This window comes from Rhinolophus ferrumequinum, chromosome 21, assembly GCF_004115265.2.
Source record: "Rhinolophus ferrumequinum isolate MPI-CBG mRhiFer1 chromosome 21, mRhiFer1_v1.p, whole genome shotgun sequence".
In the NCBI taxonomy this organism is placed as follows: Eukaryota; Metazoa; Chordata; class Mammalia; order Chiroptera; family Rhinolophidae; genus Rhinolophus; species Rhinolophus ferrumequinum.
The window spans coordinates 9,028,300-9,042,907 of NC_046304.1; the positions used below are offsets into that span (position 1 = coordinate 9,028,300).

At 37.5% G+C, this 14,608-nt stretch overlaps 1 protein-coding gene across 1 annotated transcript in view; it reads left to right on the plus strand.

Annotated features, from left to right (window-relative positions):
* The first annotated feature begins 3,282 nt into the window (after window positions 1-3,282).
* Window positions 3,283-14,608, plus strand: part of MYH8 (myosin heavy chain 8) — a 28,079-nt gene continuing 16,753 nt past the window's right edge. The window contains exons 1-15 of the mRNA XM_033091363.1: window positions 3,283-3,293; window positions 3,513-3,556; window positions 5,027-5,281; window positions 5,925-6,068; window positions 6,150-6,306; window positions 9,071-9,098; window positions 9,199-9,307; window positions 9,399-9,491; window positions 9,620-9,683; window positions 10,292-10,390; window positions 10,482-10,585; window positions 10,778-10,916; window positions 12,122-12,240; window positions 12,344-12,493; window positions 13,585-13,755. Of these exons, the coding sequence (XP_032947254.1) occupies window positions 5,078-5,281; window positions 5,925-6,068; window positions 6,150-6,306; window positions 9,071-9,098; window positions 9,199-9,307; window positions 9,399-9,491; window positions 9,620-9,683; window positions 10,292-10,390; window positions 10,482-10,585; window positions 10,778-10,916; window positions 12,122-12,240; window positions 12,344-12,493; window positions 13,585-13,755 (1,581 nt within the window). The 5' untranslated portion in view covers window positions 3,283-3,293; window positions 3,513-3,556; window positions 5,027-5,077. The remainder of the gene's footprint in view (window positions 3,294-3,512; window positions 3,557-5,026; window positions 5,282-5,924; window positions 6,069-6,149; window positions 6,307-9,070; window positions 9,099-9,198; window positions 9,308-9,398; window positions 9,492-9,619; window positions 9,684-10,291; window positions 10,391-10,481; window positions 10,586-10,777; window positions 10,917-12,121; window positions 12,241-12,343; window positions 12,494-13,584; window positions 13,756-14,608) is intronic.

The window sequence follows — 14,608 nt, forward strand, 5'->3', positions numbered from 1 at the left end:
ACACACTGATAAAATCCAATGTGTTTTTAGATATAATTCACATACCATAAAATTCACCATTTAAATATACAATTTGGTGGTTTTAGTAGATTCACAGTTATGTAACCATAACCACTATTTAAATTCAAGAACATATTTATCAGTTTCATAATGCTGCTACAAACATTTGTGTACAAGTTTTTAAATAAGCATATGTTTTCAATTTTCTTGGGCATATACAAGTCACCTCTAAATTACTCCTCCTTGCGTTGAACACACTTATCCCATCATTCTTGCCACTTTCTGAAGCAGTTCTAGAAGTCCTCTTTCATGAGTGTCTTTAGTTGGGCTGTCGTGCCTGCCTCGATGTACTGAATTGAGTCAAAACATTTACCTTTCATGGTCATTTTGACTTTGGGGAAGAGCCAGAAATCGCATGGTGCCAGATCTGGTGAATAAGGTGGATGGGGACACACCATAATGTTTTTATTTGACAGAAATTGCCATACCAGAAGCGATGTGTGACACAAGCATTGTCATGATGGAGGATGAAACAGTTTGCCCATTTCACGTTAATGCATTGTTTGTGATCCATGATTTACGGCACACTTTAAAACACACCTTCTCTCAACCATAGCTCACACCCGACTGACTGCACTGAACAAGTTAAAACTTGTCACACACTGTTACTAAGATTCAACTTGCTGCTTCCCGTATTGAAGATTTCTGTCTTTCTGTTGGATGGCACTCAGCAGCAGCCATCCAATACTCACATATTTTTTATCGTAAGTCAGATGGAAAAGAACAAGAAACATGACTTCTCTCATATATGGGATATAGAACAAAAAGCAACAAATAAAAAACCCAGCTCATAGATACAGACAACAGAATGGTGGTTACCAGAAGGGAAGGGGTGAGTGAGGGATGAAGAAGGTAAAGGATGTTAAATACGAGGTGACAGAAGGAGACTTGACTCCAGATGGTAAGGACACAATAGAATATACCAATGTTGTATTACAAAGTTGTACACCAGAAATTTATATAATGTTATTAACGCATGTTCCCCCAATAACTTTGATAAATTAAAAAACTAGAAAAAATATGACTTAAGATTTTTATAAACATTTGGAATAAACAAAAATATATCATACTTGAAAGACTCACTATGATAAAGGTATCGAATCTCATCAAATTAATCTATTCATTCAATTTAATCTAAATCAAAATCCCAACAGGATTTTCCATATAATCTGATTCTAAAATTCATACAAGAGAGTGCAAGAATTGTCAAGACAACTTTGAAATAAATGAATAATTAGGGAAAATCTGCCCTATCAGATATTAAAACATGTGTTATTGGCACAGAAATATGGTACAAAATATGGAATCTAGAAACTGATTACATTCTCTCTCTGTGTCTGTGTCTCTGTCTCTCTCCCTCTCTCTCATACACATAGCTAGATTATAAATCTCAATATTTTCTTTAAAAACATTAGTTTGAAAATATAGAACACATTTATGACCCTGAGTCCTTGAGTTAGAGAAGGGCTTTTTACAATACACACACACACCAAGCAAAAATATAAAGAAAATATTTTTATAACTTTGATTAGATAAAAATATAAACTTCTAGAAAACTGAGATGTACGGTTAAGATCATTATTAAGCCAAGAGAAACCTTTAAAACTTGCATAAAAAAAAGAGATGATTACAATTACAACATACAGAATTCTACACAGAAATTTTTACATGAGTTAATATCGAAATACTCCAGAGATGCATATATATGGTTAGGGGCATATATATGAAACAAGACTGACCATGAACTGGTAATTATTAATGCTGGGTGATATGTATACAATGGGTTCATTATACCATTCTCTTTACTTCTGCATATTTTTGAAAATTTTCCATATTTTTGTTTATATGTTAACATGAAAAATGATCCAAGAGTATAGAATGATAAAAGCAAGTCGGTAAATACATAAACTATTTATACTATATTTTAAATATCTGTATTATAAATTTTCTATGGGACAGTTTTCTTAGGCCAGTTTCACTAATTTATATTTTCCTAAATATAAATTTGTAAATGCACAGAAAAGGTCTGAAATATTATAAACCAAACAGATCGGTGGTTGACTCTAGAGAGAAGGGAGGTACCTGCATTGTGAGTGTTCATCAAAGGGGAATTTTAGCCTAATCTATAAGGCTTTCATTTTTCATGTAATTAAAATGTAAGAGGTTACACAACTGCATATATTTATCAAAACTCAAAGAAATGTAATTGTTCTGCATCCTGTCTGTGGTGGTAGTTACAAAATCGATGCACATGTAAAAACTTACAGAACGATACAACAAAAGAAGTGAATTTTATTATAAAGTTTAAATTTTTTTTAATAGAAGCCAAGAAACCTCATACAACTGTTGCCTAAAAAGGATGATGTTTTACTGTGTACCAATTATACCTCAATGTACCTAACCTTTACAAAAAGAAAGATCTTAATTAAAAAGAATGATTACGATATAATTTGTTTAAAGAATAGGATATACATTACATTAGTGGTACATTAATTTTGAAAGCAGATTACAAGGCATATATTAATATATACTCTATACATGTATATAGTATGACTCTACTTATATGTCTACATGTTATTTTATTACTGCATATTGGGATTATAGACATTTTTTCTTTACTGATTTTCTTCTACAATGAATACATATTATTTTCTAATGAAATAATAATTTTTTTCAACGTTGAATATGTGGCACTAGCCCAGTGGTGGAAACCCATTGCGGAATCTCCTTGCAAACTGGCTCGGCTGCCCAAGCCCAGACTCCAAGGGTAAGCCTCGGCAGTGACCCAAGGAATGCACTGGGGGGTCCCTATGGTATCAAACAAGGAAAAGTGGTTAGGACCCTGACAGCGATGTGTTGCTGAGTATCTGATCACCGACTTACCACAGGCATGCACAAAAGAGTTTGCCAAAACGAATATAGCTCTTAGGAACTTACTTTGAGGCCCCACCAGGCACAGTCAAAGATTACCTTCCTAACATACTAGAAAGCATTCTCTGCCGGCAGAATGGCCCTTGTAAAATTATTTATAGGAGATTGGTTCACATACTCAAAATGATATGAATACTTCTAATTATATCCAAACCTGACAAATGTCAGTACAAATTATGCTGAGGGTTCATGTTGCCAAATGTCTTGCCCTAACAAAGAGTAGATAGCTGCAGCATCAGCACATTAGTTCCTATATAAGCATGAGAGATCGCTCCTGCCTTATCACCACCAAGAACCCAGAGGTAAGTGATGGGGGCCTTGGGACCTGACGGACCCCAGGGGGCAGAAAGAACTTACGCCATGACCCTTCTCTGAGCCTGAAACTGTTCCTCCCAACTCTGACCTTTAGTTTCATAGATTCAAGCTTTGAAGCAAGGGAATTTTAATTCTGTAACTATCTTACTGGAAATTCAGAGCTTTGCTAATAATAAAAAAGAAAAAAAAAACTTGTTGTTTTACAGTGTTAGATACTTCTGAACCTGCATTTTCATCTGGAACTCCAGAGGTAAGACTCAGCTTTATTCATTTGTTGATCTAATGAAGCAGGGAACAACTCTTAATTACACACCACTTCTAAGTTTTTGCAACTATGTAAGTAGATGGTGCTTCCGAATAGTCTTATAAATGCTAGCAAGTCGTTTTTCAGATATCTTATTCTCTGACCCTCATGAGTCAACGACCCCTCACTTGAGTTCCAGAATTAAAGGACCATTAAAGAGAGAATGAATTTTTATAGTGAGTTCTCAGCTGCACTTAGATCTGTCCAGGGCAAGCTGTTCCATGCCAGCTTCCCTCTACTGCAAAGCAATGAATACTTAAACATTGTACCAATATGTTTTAAACACTCTGGGAAAATTCTTATCTAAAAATCTAACACAAACAAACATCTTGTTTAAAACCATAATATTTCAGCTCCTTTTTGATGCTTCACTATTATTTGTTTTTGGAAAGATTCATTTAAATTCATTGTTCATTTAAAAGATCACAAGTATTACACGCACAGAGTGTTAAATATATACCTAAATTGGAAGAGATCGTGGCCCTTCCCCGAGTAATTATACCTGAAAGTAAAGGAAAGACTCGATCAGTCTAACAGACTAATGTTGCAGGGGCATATCTACCAATCACAGGACAATGGCTTATATGCCTGCGATAAACTCTTAAATTTTTGTCTCCTCTTTTCTGGATGGAAAGAAAAGAAGCCTGTGGAATTTATGTGGGAAGAAGGGGCCTTCTCCGTGCTGAAGCTCTCATTTCTCTGTGGTTAGATCTGTTAGCCGACAGTTGAAATCTCTCATGCCAGAAGGAGATTGTCAAAAGAGATTTTGGAATTAAGGCAATGCTAAGTCTCTTGGTAGCAAGACAAATGACTACAAATCCCGAGTACTGAGAATTTATTATGAGGTTCTTTTAATGACCCACTGAGAGACGCAACACCAAATATTAACATCAAGTAGATGTTAAAAATAATTATGTGGTTTATGAGTTTAAAAATGACCATCTAAAAGGCAAAGATGTTTTTGATAGCTTTGAAAATATCAACCTTCATTTGCACAAGACAAGCTTCTCTTCCTAATTCTATGATTGCCCTAGCACATGGCAGTTGCAAACATTATGCAAAAGGAAAAGTGGGGATTAAAGAATGACAGTTGCTATAAAACAATCCAGCAACAGTTTTAGCTATTGATACTGTTACAGTTTAGAGATTAAAACCGGCAAGCACTCCATCCTCATTCAACTGTAGGCACACTAGCCCTAAGGATCAACATACATGCAATCTGGGAAGGGAATTTTCAAAGTCCTGAAAATGAAGACTGAAACGACAATCTCATTCCACACCAGTCCTTTGTTAGTGCTGCTGTGTTAGAACAGCTAACGGCAGCTTGGAAGGATAGTTACAGCCTAGGCGGTAGAGGTTCAACATTCATTTCAAATCCTAACTCACATGTATGACTTCTGGTTTCCTTTTCTCCAGCTCTCCCATTTCTTCCCCAAGGCAGAATCCTCTGCTCAATAAATCACAGCCATGAGTTCAGATGCCGAGATGGCGATTTTTGGCGTAGCCGCCCCCTACCTTCGAAAATCGGAAAAAGAGAGGATTGAGGCCCAAAACAAGCCCTTTGATGCTAAAACATCAGTCTTTGTCACGGAGCCCAAGGAATCCTACGTAAAGAGCACCATACAAAGCAAGGATGGAGGAAAAGTAACTGTAAAGACAGAAAGTGGAGCAGTAAGTAAAAACATAAGGAGAAAATACTCTCCCCCCCCCTTTTTTTTATCTCCTCACTTGTAGCTGAAGCCTTATCTATTGCTGATACAAGCACCCTTCTAGTCGATTTATGGACACCAGATTTAGAAGGCAAAAGAATTCTCAGTAGGAACCTCATTTCTCAGCTTCCCAGCTACCCACAGGACTTTAGCCCACTGGTATCAGCCTGCTCCATTTCCCTTCAATTCCCCATTTCCCAGTCTAACTCCCCACACCTGGGGAGATCAAAGCTAACTTCTCCTATCAGAAGTACTATTTACTGAGTTAAATAATGTATTAATATCCTCCAATACTTCCCCCCACATAGAAGTTTCTTGAAATGAATGGCAAGGACAAATTTTAAAAATAACCTTTTAAAACAAGAGTGAACGGACATAACCGGGTAAACCGGGGACAGAAGAAAAAAATCTTTTTAAAAAGGTAGTGTCCTAGCTCATCATAGGAAACAGATTTGCTTAGCACCAAATTCTGAAATGAATATATTTTCATGACTTTATTTAACGGAGAGTGTCTGCAAGTGTCGTTTTATAACCTAAACCAACAGGCAAACAGAAACCCTACCTCCAACCGTTAATACAAACTGGTCTCTAACTTTACTTGCCAGACTCTCACTGTCAAAGATGACCAAGTCTACCCCATGAACCCTCCGAAATACGACAAGATCGAGGACATGGCCATGATGACCCATCTCCACGAGCCCGCCGTGCTGTACAACCTCAAAGAGCGTTACGCAGCCTGGATGATCTACGTGAGTGCCCTTCCAACCTCTCTTTATTCCACGTAAAGAGTGAAAACAAGATCCACATGTTGCACTGTCTGATTTTCTCAGACCTACTCGGGCCTCTTCTGTGTCACCGTCAACCCCTACAAGTGGCTGCCTGTGTACAACCCCGAGGTGGTGTCTGCCTACCGAGGCAAAAAGCGCCAGGAGGCCCCGCCCCACATCTTCTCCATCTCTGACAACGCCTATCAGTCCATGCTGACTGGTGAGTGAGTGATGCAGCTATTTACAGAAATGTGGCAATAGAATCTTTAATGAACAAACAGACTTTCTCTGGGCCTTGATTATAAAAATACACTGCAGCCACGTGGGGCTTCACTGTTTGCAAAGAACTTTCAGAGCCGCAGTGTCATATATGCTTCCCAGCAGCCATCTCCATTTTATAGATGAATAAAGTGAAGCTGAGTTCACTGACCTGCCCAAGCTAACCTAGCTAGTCACTGGAAGCCTCGTTGAAACAATCAACAGAACTCTGTAAACATATCTGTTACTTTCCCATATTTTTTACTTTCTGTTTTGGATAGAAAAAAGTTCAAATAGATTAATTTTAAATATCCACATCCACAGCAATCAAGGAAAACAGTTACCAGCTATAGCTGGAAAGCTTTGTAAAGCCTTACCTTGAAATGACACAGCTGATATTGCCAGCTTTTTGGGTAGAACAAGAGTAAAAAAAAAAAAAAGAAAAGAAAGAGCTATGACTTTTCCCAAAGATGCCTCTTTCTCCGAAAATATATTTCTTAATTATTTCAAAGTCTGTTATTACTGCCTTATCAAAGTATAAAAAGCTTTGATATGCATTATAGGCCCAAACTCAGCCTTAAAACCTTTTATCTTCACACACCAAATGTATTGCTTTTGGAAATATTCTAAATTCCTGAGTTTCCTGTTGGTCCCTGGGATTTTGGAAACGGAGAATGTTTTGTTGCTTTCTGTTTTTTGTGTCTGTTTTGTTGCACTTGTTTTTTAAATTGTCCTCTAAAGGAGAAGCAAGAAGAAAAAGGAATAAAATAGGAATCTTTTATTACAAATAGGCCAGTAGTCCTATAAGGATTTCATGCTAGTAAACTGTTCTTTGGTTGTGAACAGAAGCTAACCACCTTCCAAAAAGTATCCAAATGCTGGCTCACTTCAGAGGTTTTAATACTCAGCAGCTGCATTTACACTGCCTCCACCCCTATCAAGGTCCCCACCCCAGCAGTTTTGGAACTGCTCCAAATTCAAGATTGCTTATGACTTCCAAACATGATTTTCGTACAAAACCAGGCAAAACTGTGATATTGGACCCGGTTGATGTTAGTTTGGCATTGCCAGAAGAGACTAGAACATTATTATCTATGCTCTCACTAGATGTGATGTGATCGTCATGATTTTTCTTCTATTGGAAAAAGAAATCTATCTGAATATGTTCCAAAATCTGTATCTACTTCCCTGAATAAAACTTTAAAGTTCTCTAAAATCTGTATCTACTCTAAATAACATGCAGATTTGTACCCATTTCTCTGAATAATTTTTAAATTTGAGAATTCTCAAAAATCTATAATCCATCAATATAAAATTAGAGCTTTCACAAATCAGAAAATTGGTATAAATCCAATACATTGATTATAGAACCAGTGACAATTTTTGTTTTTATTATTTAAAAATGTATATAAAGTAAAAAGGAAAACCAAAGTAAATGATAGTGCTTTTTATAAAGCGTTTTGGGATCCTTCAGCAGAAGAATTCTCTTAAATCCTGAGTATTTTATAGTAGCAGTATCCACCATGAACTTGATATGCCTGTGAGTCCCAGTTACGATCATTAGTCTATATGGTTCTCTCGGAAAGACTTAATGAATCCATTAGATAAGTAATGGATAACTAGCCAGACAAAATTTGAGAATGCATAAACTCATCGTCATGGAAACATATACAGGACATCTTTTCCTTGATTGGGTGGGATTTTTCCCTTTTTGTGTGAGATGGTAGTTATTTGTGACCTAAGAATAATTTTAGAATAATTCTACTATCAGCTCTGAAGCTAGTTGTACTAATGTGGGATTGTGCTTGTTCATAATAAAAATGAAGTGAATCTGGAAAAAAAAATTCCTTCAAAAAAAGGTGAATAAGCACAAACATTTACAATTCCAGATCCCTTCCTTATTTAGTATCACCAGCATCAAATTAATGACATCAAGAACTAGGAGTCCAGTAGCAGAAAAATATATATATTGGAAGTCAAAAGACCTGAGTATCTTTGACCTTAACAAGCCTGTGTAATTATGAGAAAAGTTACTTATTCCTCTTCGGGTCTTAGCTTCTTTATCTTTGAAAACTTCAAAATTCTATGATTCTTTTTTGGGGGTGTTTTTAATTAAATTTATTGGGGTGGTATTGGTTAATAAATTTATATAGGTTTCAAGTGTCCAATTCTATAATACATCACCTGTATATTGCATTGTGTGTTCACCACCCAAAGTCAAATCTTCCATCATCATATATTTGACCCACTTTACCCTCTCCTACCTCCCCCTACCCTCCTCTATGATTCTTTTACAGATGAAATTATAGAATGCCTGGGATTTTCTCTAAAATAATACAGTGAGATGGATTGGGGTATAGATTATATAAAATTGACCAAATGAGAATAACTGCTGAGCTGTATGATGCGTACATGAGGGTTCTTTTATTATTGTCTCTACTTTTATGTATGCTTGAAATTTTTCATAACAAAAGTTAAAAATTAATAAAGCACAAAAGAATAGATGATTCTTTTCCTCTCATTTTCACAAATTTTACTCCCAAAGGCAAGTGCTATTTGGGGGCTCAATACAAAAACAAAATCATAAGGAACGTCTTCAAAATGTTAAAAAAAAAAAAATGGCTGTGTTTGATCTGAACTGATTCAAAAATCTTCATATTGACTGTGGGGATGTTTTTGTTGTTTGTTTCTTTTTTTAACTGATGGTCTTGATTTTTCTTTCACAGATCGAGAGAACCAGTCCATCCTGATCACGTATGTGGTTTGTTTCTTCTTCTCTCATTTGTGATGATTGTCTTAGATGTTGGCAATGTGAGCTGTAGTTCTGATCTCTTCTCTGGTTTCTGTTTGACAGTGGAGAATCTGGGGCAGGGAAGACTGTAAACACCAAGCGTGTCATCCAGTACTTTGCAACAATTGCAGTCACTGGAGAGAAGAAGAAGGAGGAAATGAGCAAAATGAAGGTGAGTCTGACAGCCAGAGTCAGCATCAAGACTGCCAGGGCTCTCAGGAAGTCTGGAGCCCCAGATGTGAGGACGGCTCTTGCCTTTGCAGGGGACTCTGGAAGATCAGATCATCAGCGCCAACCCGTTGCTGGAGGCCTTTGGCAACGCCAAGACTGTGAGGAATGACAACTCCTCTCGCTTTGTAAGTCTCAGTCACAGAGGGGTCTTCTCTGCCCTTAAGTGCCAGAGTACCCATGTCTGAATTATCATTTCAATTGCATCACTGTGTGCTTCAACTTTTAAATACAAAATAATCTTTCTCTTTCCAAGGGTAAATTCATTAGAATCCACTTCGGTACTACAGGGAAGCTGGCTTCTGCAGATATTGAAACATGTGAGTAATAGGACCGATGAAAATCAAAACAGAGACACGTGATTTCATTGGCAGGGATATTTTGCAACAGTTGGTATGCATTGAGCCTGCTGCCAATGTTGCCCGTGAGCCAATGCCACCACTCATTCTGGAATTCCTGCCTCAGAAGCAACTATGACGTTTTTTTCTAGGGCAAACACTAGGGCTATTTATGCCTTCCTACAAGTTACCTATAGGTTTGCAATACATCTCTGTGATTTGCTCTTGATCTGAGCTTTGGGAGGTTTGCAAGGAAGCCCCTGACACAGTCTGAGGTGATCTGAGGAAGGAAGGGATGTTAACGATAAATTATAACACAGATGCCATGGAGCACCCACAGGAAAAGTTTATTTTTTCTAGAGTAGGTATGCTTCAGTCGCTTTAGTCTTCGTTCTTAGATGGTGAGAACCTTGGGCAGTTGCCACATGTATTTGGAATTCATATATGTTGCACCAAGAGGATTCATCACCAAATTGAAATCTCAATGGAGCCTATGTAATGTCCCCAATTGTAGCAGAGACACTAAAGTTCATTTAATATCTCAGCAGCATGAATATTTTTTCTAATTCAATATTTCCCTTTCCTTCCAGATCTTCTAGAAAAGTCTAGAGTTACTTTCCAGCTAAAGGCGGAAAGAAGTTACCATATTTTTTACCAGATTACTTCCAATAAGAAGCCAGAACTGATTGGTAAGAAAGATCTTAAATTCACAGATGAAAGATAATATTTTTATTAACAACTTCTGATGTAAAACATATCCCCTGAATTCGGTGTACCCAGAAATGCTCCTGATCACCACCAACCCATACGACTTTGCCTTCATCAGTCAAGGGGAGATCACAGTCCCCAGCATTGATGACCAAGAAGAGCTGATGGCCACCGATGTAAGTCACACACACACACACACACAGACACACACACACACACACACACACACACTTTTAAAAAATCCATTATGTATGGGAGTGACAATAGCAACCGGCTGTAAGTGTGGTTACCTTAGGATATAATATAAATCCTCCTAAATAAGTTAGTCTCTTCTGCCCTAACCTTTGTCCTGTCATTTCTCATGGCAGAGCGCCATTGACATCCTGGGCTTTACTCCTGAAGAGAAAGTGTCCATCTACAAGCTCACAGGGGCAGTGATGCATTATGGGAACATGAAGTTCAAGCAAAAGCAGCGTGAGGAGCAAGCTGAGCCAGATGGCACCGAAGGTACCAAATGAAGCTCTATCTGGATTTGAATCAGAGAATATGGCAAGAAAAAAAAGCCTATTCTAAACTCACGTCCCCTTTGTAGCTGCACTTCTGAAGTGCTTATACACATTTACACACATTACATGCTTTTCTCATCCCCTTTTCTTCTTCACATCTCCATATCTCCATCATTTCTATCCAGCCCAAATATGTTCAAATGAACCCTAATAGCCACTTTTAAGGAAATACCTAAAAAAATACAACCCGGGGCCAGATCATTAGAGAGAGAATGAGATGGAACAGTGCTCCTGCTTTACCTTGGCAATGGCGGGCAGGTATGTAAAATAACTTGGCCTAGTGGCCTAGTTCAGCACTGCCTAGTGGCTGGTAATACAGGATCTGCCCAAACACGGCTGGGGGTGAAGAACGTCTCTAGACATCTGTGTACATGTGTGTGTTGTCTATATTTAAGCCTGTAGACAGTCTAGGCAGCAAATAAGATGAAAAAGGAACTGAGGAAGAAGAATCATATACTCTATGTATAGAAACCTACCACGTAGGTATAGGACCTACCACGGAAGCTAAAGTTATCTGCTCCTTGAAGCCCTTCCTGCCCTTCTCCTCCACCTTTTTCAGCAGTTACTTTTGTACCTGACATGTGGCATTTATATAACAGTCACTGACAGAATTTTAGAAAGAGACTCTGTAGTGAAATTTAATTCCCGCGTTTTCAGATAAAGAAACTGATCCAATGAGGTGAAATTGGGAGGTGCAAAACTGAGATAAGGATGCAAATATTCTGACTTTTACGTGTCTCTACCAGTGAATACTAAGATTTATTTATCTTATACTTCCAATGACACCTAAGAGCAGGGACTATGGCTTGTACCTTACATAAAGTATTTCTTTTTCTTATTAGTTTCAGGTGTACAAAACAACATAATGATTAGACATGAAGTATTTCCATAAACAGTGAATGTGTTTATTGTTGATGAATTTCTCAAAAGCAACCTGCAATAAATCACCGAAGGCCAGTATAACTGATTGACCATTTATTAGCAAGTACATCCTCGAATGTACAGAGAGTGGTCATCTGATCTTCTATAGAATTATTTAAAGGTTTTATTTAAATAATAAAGAAAGTGGATTGGAGAAAAATGGCAAGATTAGGTTAAAAAGTATATCCACCCTTAAACAACATTTCTTGAATTGTGTCTCTGCAGTTGCTGACAAGGCAGCCTACCTCCAGAATCTGAACTCCTCTGACCTGCTCAAAGCTGTCTGCTACCCCAGGGTCAAGGTCGGCAATGAGTATGTCACCAAAGGCCAAACTGTGCAGCAGGTAAGTTCATGACATCAGTGAATCATACACATCCCAGCCCTGTAATAATGCCAACAAACATTACTCCTTTAATAACACCAAAAACATTACTCTGTCCATGAAGGTGTACAATACAATGGGCGCTCTGGCCAAAGCCGTGTATGAGAAGATGTTCTTGTGGATGGTCGCCCGTATCAACCAGCAGCTGGACACCAAGCAGCCCCGGCAGTACTTCATCGGGGTCTTGGACATCGCTGGCTTTGAGATCTTTGATGTGAGTTATCTTCATATTAATAAAAAGTGGGAGGAAGGTAACTTGGACTTTGATATACTAGGTATTATCATTACTCGTTTAAATCTGTGGTTTCTACATTGCTTTCTCCAGCAATGCACCTAGAGTTACCTCCAAAATATCTGGGAGGTAACAGAATGTAATAATAATAACAGCTAAGATTTATTGAGAATTCGGTGTATTTCTGGCATTACATGAAGCACTTCAGAATGTTACTTCATTTAATCTTCAAAACAACTCATAAAGGAGTAATTCATATTATTGCTAATTACATGTGGAGAAACTGAGATCAGGAAAATCAAAACACTTGCTGAAGATCCTACAACCATATAAGGCAAAGCCAGGGCAGGAACCCAGATCTGGGCATTTGGTCCATACACAAGGCATCACCCATGGAGAAGAAAGGGCCTAAAGGTAGAAGTATAGAGACAGTTCATAGTCTTTCTCTTCCAGGTTCACGTGACACGTACCATTTCCCCTCTGGGGCATCAGCTTCATCATCTATAAAATGAGGATGTAAATTTTTACAAAAACTTTTCCAGATCTTGAATTGTTACACTACATCCGGTCTCTGCTTTCACAGACCTCACAAGGACGATTTGCCAAATTTTTGATATGCATAGAAGATAAATTAGACAAGCTTTCCTTAATAATGTGACAGCCAAAAGTGAAAATGTGAACTTTATCTTGAATTGGAGAGTGGGGGTAGTAAAAGAAGTGAGGTTGTCCAATAAATTACTTTCACCCTTAAATCTGAACCATAACTCAAAGGATCATGATTGTGCTTTTAATGTATATTACTGTCCATGCAATCTTAGAGGTGGAAGGAGGTAGATTCTACCAGAACTCCTGGTGTGATTGACATCTATGCCTTTAAATAATGCCCAGAATTCATGAAAAGGGTTCATGTCAAAAACAATCATTTTTTTCCTGGAATTTTTGAAGGAACAACAATTAGTCTAAATTTTATTTCATTAGCTATCTTCCGCATTTTTTCAATAAAATATTTTTTTCAGTAATGAATTTTGCTGCTATAAAAATTCATTTAATGTTCAAATTTTTGTTTTGTGCAGTACAACAGCCTGGAGCAGCTGTGCATCAACTTCACCAACGAGAAACTGCAACAGTTTTTCAACCACCACATGTTCGTGCTGGAGCAGGAGGAGTACAAGAAGGAAGGCATCGAGTGGACGTTCATCGACTTCGGGATGGACCTGGCTGCCTGCATCGAGCTCATCGAGAAGGTCTGTTTGACTTCTCAAGAAAGGCTGGACTGGAAGGATAACTTTTCCAAGTGTCTTAAGCAACTCTAGGAAGTATGACTTTAATCTTTAGAAAATTACCATTTAGAAGTAGTTTTCTCTTTTCAATTTTTACATCAGAGGGATCAGAATGTTTGGTTTCATTTTGTTCTAAAACAGTTTTGTTCAACGCTGATTCAAATCCAATTGTAAAGCCGCATGGAGGGCTTTATTGAGCTGATCTGCTTCATGAGAGGAACTATCTCATTGGTTCTAAATCTATCTCCATTATGATACAAGATATCAGCAATAGAAATAAGTCTCTTTTTTCTAAATAAAAATTAATGCACAGGTAACACAGCTAGGGCTTATATGAAAGGTGATCTGTTTGGAAGTGAAGAAGTCAAGTTGCTTATGCTTCTTTATCTTTAAGGAGATTAAATACACACTGTCTTAAATAAGGTTTGAGTTTTTATACTGTTTAATTATTGCCTATAAAGTAAACATCAAAGTCAGTAAGTCCTTATCATAGCAAAATAAAACTTTGACAATAGATTAATTTACTCAGTAGGAAAAACAGTGTGATAAATACAGACCCTTTCAACAGATTACGCCCCACATGCTGTGCTGACATCTGGAGTTTGTATCCAGCTATTCTTTTAATGAAAGTGATGCTGTGGTTTGAATATAAGAAAGAATGGTGGAAAAGTCATTCTAGATAGCACTAGAGCTGTCACCCTGTTTTACTGTATAAATATATTTAATTGGGGAATGATCATTGATCCAATGACAGCCCCTATATCTATTATCTTTTGAGAGAAAATAGGTTGACACCAATGTCTGCTTTTCTGAATTC